General features: G+C 57.2%; 1 protein-coding gene across 2 annotated transcripts in view; it reads right to left on the bottom strand.

Annotated features, from left to right (window-relative positions):
• CRAT (carnitine O-acetyltransferase) overlaps positions 1-6,102 on the bottom strand; it is a 22,032-nt gene extending 15,930 nt beyond the window's left edge. Inside the window, exons 1-4 of one of the 2 annotated variants that reach the window (XM_011971179.1) lie at positions 6,004-6,102; positions 4,645-4,908; positions 1,456-1,574; positions 276-329 (exon numbers count right to left, since the gene is read on the bottom strand). In XM_011971179.1, the coding sequence (XP_011826569.1) occupies positions 276-329; positions 1,456-1,574; positions 4,645-4,872 (401 nt within the window). In that variant the 5' untranslated portion in view covers positions 4,873-4,908; positions 6,004-6,102. Of the gene's footprint in view, positions 1-275; positions 330-1,455; positions 1,575-4,644; positions 4,909-5,592; positions 5,713-6,003 lie in introns of those variants that run through there. The other variant, XM_011971178.1, reaches the window with a different exon arrangement.
• Positions 6,103-7,237: the final 1,135 nt, after the last annotated feature.

The following is a 7,237-nucleotide window of genomic DNA, read 5'->3' as shown; positions in this document are numbered from 1 at the left end:
AGACTCCGTCTCAAAAAAAAAAAAAAAACAACAAAACTCTGGGGTCCTCTTTAGTTGGGATGGGACAAGGTCACCCACCAAGAGGAGATTCCAGCAGCTGTAGCAGACGACAATCCCCAGTGCTCCATCTCCCAAATCCCACCCAAGGCTCGGCTGACAGGAAGTGAAAGTGACTGAGCTTTGGGCCTGCCGGGCCACGGCTGGGGTCAGAGGTGGCTGTGGTAATTAGGCAGGTCTGGGCAGGTGTGGGGCTGGGCAGGGGTGGGGCTGCTCACTTGTCAATCATGACCTTGAAATCCAACACACCCTCAATGAGTTTGGCAGCAAATCTGGAAAGATTGATTAGAGATTAGAAGCTGTGTGGACACCCTGAGGGAGGCCCCGGGCTAGGGACACCTGCTTGGGGAGTGGGAGGCCTAGTCTTCCATCCTCCCTCACCGCGTCCAGAAAACTCAGGAGCGCAAGGGAGGAGCCTGGGAGTCCCAGTTTGCCAGTCTGTGTCTGCTTCTTCATAACCTCTAGAGGGAGCACGGTCAGGAAGGCTCGGGGAAGTGCTGGTGGCCAAGGGCCTGGTAGGACTTGGGTGCTAGTCCCTTGCAGCTGGAGTATGGCTTGGTTAGGGGTCAGTGGGCTGGGTCTACCCACAGAGGGCCTGAGCTCCTGAACCACAGCCTGGAATCTGGAGGGGGTGTCATCTGCTCTGAAGCATTGGCTCTGGAGGGTCCCAGGCCCCTGGGGTGGTGTGAATGGGACAGCAGTGGCTCCGATGTTCCCTCCACTAGGTTCCTTCCCCACTCTGGGCCTCTGTGTCCCCCAGGCCGCCTTCCTCCCAGGGCTGTCTGGCCCATGGCAACCATCCTCAATGCTTGGGGCTGCCCCTGGATCCCACCATGGGGACCACTGGCTGGAGTTCCCGGGCCTGAACCCCGGCCCTTCCCAGGGTGCCCTGGTCCCTTTAAGAGAAGCAGGTGGCGGCAGCCAGTGGCTGGTCCTTGGGCAGGAGATCCTTGTTGCTGGTATTTTTATCTCTGGTAGGACTGGAATAGGGGCTGGCGCAGGTGACCTGGCCGAATGTGGAAAAGGGGACTGTGTACAGAGGTCACCCCTGTGGCTAGCTGAGGAGAGTGGGAAGGAGGGGTGAAGTGCTAAAACTGGGGCTGGGGAGAAGCCTCAGGTACGGAGGAGGATGGGGCCTCAGGTACGGAGGAGATGTGGTTAATAGCCATGAGGCTTCAGAGCTAGAGAGACCCTGCTTCCTGAATGGGGTCTTGGGCAGCTCCCTTCCCTGCTCCGAGCCTCAATTTCCCCATTTGTAAAATAGGGAGGATGCTCCCTACTTCATAAGGCTATTTGTGGGGCAGAAAGATAAACAGGGTCAGGGCCCCTCCAAGCCGCTGGGGGAAGTGGACTCGAGGGGCCCGGCTGCCTCCCAGCCCCCTAGCCCCGGCCACTCACCGGAGCTGACCCTGCAGGTCCACGAAGTTCTGCTTGGGCAGCATCACACCTGGGCTGGAGCAGATGACCACAGGCTGGCGGTACTGGAGGTAGGCAGTCTTGAGCCACCACTCAGACAGCTGGGAAAAGGGCCAGAGCCTGTCAGGAGGGGTGCATGGGCCCTGGTGCTCCCTCTTCCCAGGGCTAGGGGACGTGGCTGGCCCCATGCCCTCTACCCCGCTGTGGAGATTCTCAAAGTAAATGCTTAGACCCAGAACCCACCCTTCCCGCCCCACACCTTAAACCCACCAGCCTCTTCCCTTTAGCCCGAGTGATCAGTATTAGCCAGATCAATCAGACGCTGCTGCTAAGAAAGGACGTGAAAGAAAGATCGGGAGGAAACCTGGGGTGTAGGGAGGGGCAGCAAGGTGAATGAATTCTCTTTTTTTTTTTTTTTTGATTTTTGAGACAGAGTCTCACTCTCTCACCCAGGCTGGAGTGCAGTGGCGTAATCTCGGCTCACTGCAAGCTCCGCCTCCCGGGTTCACGCAATTCTCCTGCCTCAGCCTCCCAAGTAGCTGGGACTACAGGCGCCTGTCACCACGCCCGGCTGATTTTTTTGTATTTTTAGTAGAGATGGGGTTTCACCGTGTGAGCCAGGATGGTCTCGATCTCCTGACCTTGTCATCCGCCCACCTCAGCCTCCTAAAGTGCTGGGATTACAGGCATGAGCCACTGTGCCCGACAAGGTGAATGAATTCTCATTTTACACATTCTCTGTCAATGACTGCCATACGTTAAATTAAAATGTATGCCTGAATAGACAGAAAGGAAAAAAGGGAAGGGTCTACAAAAACGAAGTCCAATGAGTGACTTTTTTTTTGAGACAGGGTCTCACTGTCACCCACGCTAAAGTTCCATGGTGCTATCTCAGCTCACTGCAACCTCTGCCTCCTGCATTCAAGCGATTCTCTTGCCTAACCCTCCTGAGTAGCTGGGGCTATAAGTGTGCACCACCATACCTGGCTGATTTTTGTATTTTTTGGTACAGACAGGGTTTCACCATGTTGGCCAGGCTTGAACTCCTGACCTCAAATGATTCACCAGCCTCAGCTTCCCAAAGTGCTGGGATTATAGGCGTCAGCCACCACGTCTGGCCCAATAAGTGAGTTTTTGACCATCCCCAGCAGAGAACTGTCCAAGGAGGCAGGAGACCGGGGTATCAGAGCAGCCTGAGGGACCTGGTCTTGCTCTGTGGCCTCGGGGAGTAGATACCCACTTTGATCTCAAGGTTAGGGCAATCTTGAGGTGACGCTCCCTGCAAAGATGAATCCTTATGCCAGTGACAAGATGTGGGTGACACATCCTCACTCTCTGCCCTGACGGTCCGTCCTCTGTCTGGGGGGTGGGGGTCTCTGGGCACCAGCCAGGGATGTGGTATTAAAGACTCCATGTCTGGGACTGCACACACTCCCAGGTGACTGTCACCCTGTGTCCTCTATGCTGACTGCAACACCCACCGTCCCTGCACACAGCCAGTACAGATTTCTCTGGCCTTCCACCCCCAGAGACCTGGGCCCACCCTGCGTCCCCTCACCCTGTGGTGAACAGCAGCAGGATGTGCCTCTTCATCACACGCACTCCCCTGTGGCGCTGGGCCACTAGCCCTTGGCAAGGGGTGAGGGGGAGGTGACTTGTTACAGGTTTTGGAGTCCAAAGTCCTGACCTGACGAGTCTCAGCAAATGCGGACGACTCCCACCTCCTGTGTGCAGCCCCCCAGCCTCTGCCAAGCCCCAGGGCTAGAGCTCCACCTCCCATTCCCATGACATCCCCTATAACACAGCACTTCCCAGGGCGGGACCCGCTGTGGCTCTCCCACAGGCAGTTTCTCCCTCAGGCAACCCCGACTTGGCAAATTCCACCCCTGCCCCCACCATTGGCAAGTGACACTGGCACTGCCTCCAAAACAGTCCTGGACCTAATGACTCTCCCTGTCTCCCATCCAGTGTCAGACCCAGGCTGCCACAGCTCCCTGGGGGTGATGTCACCCCTCCCTCTCATCTCTGGCTCCCACTCTGCCTCCCTCCTAGCAGCTGGGCCACCTTTTTTTTTCTTTTTTTTTTTTGAGACGGAGTCTCGCTCTGTTGCCCAGGCTGGAGTGCAGTGGCGTGATCTTGGCTCACTGCAAGCTCCGCCTCCCGGGTTCACGCCATTCTCTTGCCTCAACCTCCCGAGCAGCTGGGACTACAGGTGCCCATCATCATACCCAGCTAATTTTTTTGTATTTTTTTTAGTAGAGACAGGGTTTCACTGTGTTGAGGTCTCGACCAGCCAGGATGGTCTCGATCTTCTGACCTCATGATCCGCCCACTTTGGCCTCCCAAAATGCTGGGATTACAGGCATGAGCCACCGCACCCAGCACCCCCCCCATTTTTTTTTCCAAGATGGAGTCTTGCTCTGTTGCCCAGGCTGGAGTGCAGAGGCACAATCTTGGCTCACTGCAACCTCTACCTCCCAGGTTCAAGCAATTCTCCTGTCTCAGCCTCCCCAGTATCTGGGATTATAGGTGTCTGCCACCACACCTGGCTAATTTTTGTATTTTTAGTAGAGATGGGGTTTCACCATGTTGGCCAGGCTGGTCTCGAACTCCTGACCTTGTGATCCGCCCGCCTTGGCCTCCCAAAGTGCTGGGATTACAGGTGTGAGTCATTGTACCCGGCTGTCACCTTTTTAATTTGTGTGTTGAAGTATGAGATGTAAATAGAAAAGCACACGAAGCATTGGTGTAGGCATATTTTCCAAACTGGGTACACCTGCGTCACAGATCAGACACAGAACCAGGGCGATCCGTCACTAAGTGACACGTATCCCCTGCCTAAGGCTGTCCCACCGAGCACAAGGGCATCATCTTCTACCTGGCTGTACCTGTCCTTGCACCCCACTCCTGCCTCTATCCCAGAACATGACACCTTGTCCACAACCTGTGTCCTGTTCATCCCCTTTCTCTCCTCCCTACTTGAATGTCAGCTCCAGTGGGCTGGTGACTGTGTCCTTCTTGATCACCCGGTGCCCTGCCAAGTGCCAGGCACAGAGTACGTGCTCACAAAACTCTGGGCGGCAAATGAACAGCCATGCCAGCGCAGTGGGCACTGGAGAACTGTGCATGTGCAGCCAGCAGCAGGTCACGGTGAGGGCACCCCTCACTCACCCAGTTCTCCATCTTCCTGGCCCGACGCTCCAGCCCCTTCTGCAGGCGCTCCCCTACGCCTCCTGAGGCCTGAAACTCATCCACCAGCTGCTTGGTGTGGGCCCACTCCTCCTCACTCACGATGGGCTGCAGCGCCTTCAGGTAGTGGTCCAGGGACTGCTGGAGAGGGGGCACAGGCAGCCGTGGCAGTGCATCCTGGTGTGCCTTGAAGCGGCCGGAAGCCTTCATCAAGGAGGAGGGCTTCAGGAAGCCCAGAGGCTTCACCTGCAGGCAGCAGAACATCCTGTTCATTCCGTTCCCAGCTTGGAGCCCTGGCAGTCCCAAAGCTGCAGTCCTGGGCACTTATGTGCCCATTCCTGGGGCAGAGACAGCCTCTTGGGTGGGGCTGGCCCTGGCCTCCCAGTCCTACAGCTGTAGATGTCCCCGCCTCTCCAGGGCCTGGAGATGCAGGTAGGGATGGGGAAGGGTGGGGTGTGGCCATGGTTCTTGGCAAGGCTCAGGGGAATCAAGTCAGGATGAATGGCTCTTTGGCGTAGCAGAGGTGAGGGGGACCGCCCACCTGTTGGGTTGCACAGGTCCCTCCTTTCTCACCCTGGAAGAGGAACCAGCCAGCAGAGTGGTGACTGTCCCTCTTGGAGGTCCCCACCTCCTTTTCTCCCACCCTTTCCAGGTTGAGAAATAGAAGGGAAGAAGAGAGAATCACAGAGAGCCAGACAATGGCAGCATCTTCGGGTGAGGGGCCTTGGGCTTCCTCCTGCCTCTGAGATGGGGGAGGGGTGGGGTGAGGGTGGTGCTGTGGTGAGAGAGCTGGGTGGCCTGGCATGGAGGGTGAGAGGCAGCAGAGAGAGAGAAAGTCCAGGAGGCCCTGTAGTGGGCAGAAAGAGAGACAGGAGGGCCCGAGGCTGCTCTTGCAGTGAGCAGGCGAGCGGCAGGAGCTCTGTTCCATACCTTCTCTCTCTGCTGCCCATCCTCCTCCATGGCAGGACCGAGGTTCTGGGCCCTGTCTGCCTTGGTTGGATCTCTAAGCCTAACTGTGCTACCAAGTGGGCGAGCAGAACCTAGCCAGAGGCAGCCACTTGCCTGGGCTGGAAAGAGAAGACAAGAGCCAAGATTCAGGGGGAGGCAGGTGGCAGTGGCAATGGCTGTGGTGGCAACGGGGGTTGTGGCAGTGGCAGGGGAAGCTCCTGAACTCTAGAAGCTACTCCACCCTCCCGAGCTCCCAGAAGTAGAGGAAGGGGGAGCAGGTGAGAGGCTGGTGGGGGGCATTCCAGTAGAAGGGAACCTGGAAAGTTCTTTCCTTTCTTCTCTGCATGGGCTCAGTGCCAGGGAGGCAGGCCAAGAAGTAATAAAAAAATACACCTGTCAGAATCTGTGAAGATCTTTTTGATGAGAGAAAACTTGGCTGGAGGGCAGAGACTGCCTGGCCGCTGAGGTTACACCACAGCCCTGGGATCGGTCCTGAAATTAGGGTTGGTGCAGGGGAGCAGACACCAGGAAAAGGCCATCAGTGGACGGGACAGCCAGAAGCCCTGCCTATTTCCTGTTTCTCTCCAGGACTCCTGGGACCCATCTGAGCCATCCCTCTACCAACACTCATTTTTTCCTGAGCTGTGGCTCATTCAGCTAGGGTCCAAGAGTGGAGGACTTTTGGTATGAAAAATAAACCAAAGGACGCTGCGATTGGGCTGGATTTGAATGAGCAGCTCCAGGGGACTCTGGGCAAGTCCCTCCTTGCCTCAGTTTCCCTGGCAGGAAAGTAACCAGGCTAGTCGGATGGTCCTGGAGAATGACCTAGAGTCTGTTTGTGGGATGAGATGCAGCTTGGGAGACAAGTGACAAGGGTGCAGTGGAGGCTCAGGGTGTTGCAACACCTAGAAGGGCCTCTGAGCCTGAGCCTGGATGCACCCTCTGCCCTCTGGCCCGGTAGTGTGTGTCCGAGACAGTGAGACACCAGCAACATATGCTTGGATCAGGGATGGAAGGAACTGAAATTAGGCTAGCATCCAGGCTGCCCTCTGGGGAGGACTGAGGGGTAGATACAGCCAGGGTGGGGAAGGGGGCTGGAGAGGAGGATACAGCCAGGGTGGGGAAGGGGGCTGGAGGGGAGGGAGGCCATGGGGCTGCCACCTGCCAGTTCTGAGGCCTTTCTGAGCAGCCTAGCTTGATGCCTCTGCGTGTTTCTCTGGCCACACACAATTCCCCAGGGACCATCTGATAAACCAAAGGAGCCTGACCAACTAACTGGACAGGGTCGGAGAAGTGGCTCTGGCCTAAGCGTGCGACGGGTGTGTGAGAATAACTGGGAGAGTGAGCGCGGGTCTGGACGCTCCTGGTCTCTCTCCCCCACCGGCCTGTCTCTGGGTCTAAGGGTGGGGGTGCTAACTGAAGCCGAGTCCCCCCTGTCTTTCCCGGGTCGTTGGAATTGAATGCTCCAGGACGTGGGTTCAATCCCACTTCTGACGCTGCGCCCGAATCTCCTGCTCTGCCAAACCTGGGACGCCCGCCTGGCCCCACCCCACCCCACCCCATCAGCTGGAGGCCGGGTCGGATAGCGGCTGCAGGACAAGGTCTCCGCTCCCGGGCGCAACCGCAC

Source organism: Mandrillus leucophaeus, unplaced genomic scaffold (assembly GCF_000951045.1).
Source record: "Mandrillus leucophaeus isolate KB7577 unplaced genomic scaffold, Mleu.le_1.0 Scaffold99, whole genome shotgun sequence".
Lineage (NCBI taxonomy): Eukaryota > Metazoa > Chordata > Mammalia > Primates > Cercopithecidae > Mandrillus > Mandrillus leucophaeus.
This window is presented reverse-complemented; position numbering and strand designations above follow the sequence as displayed.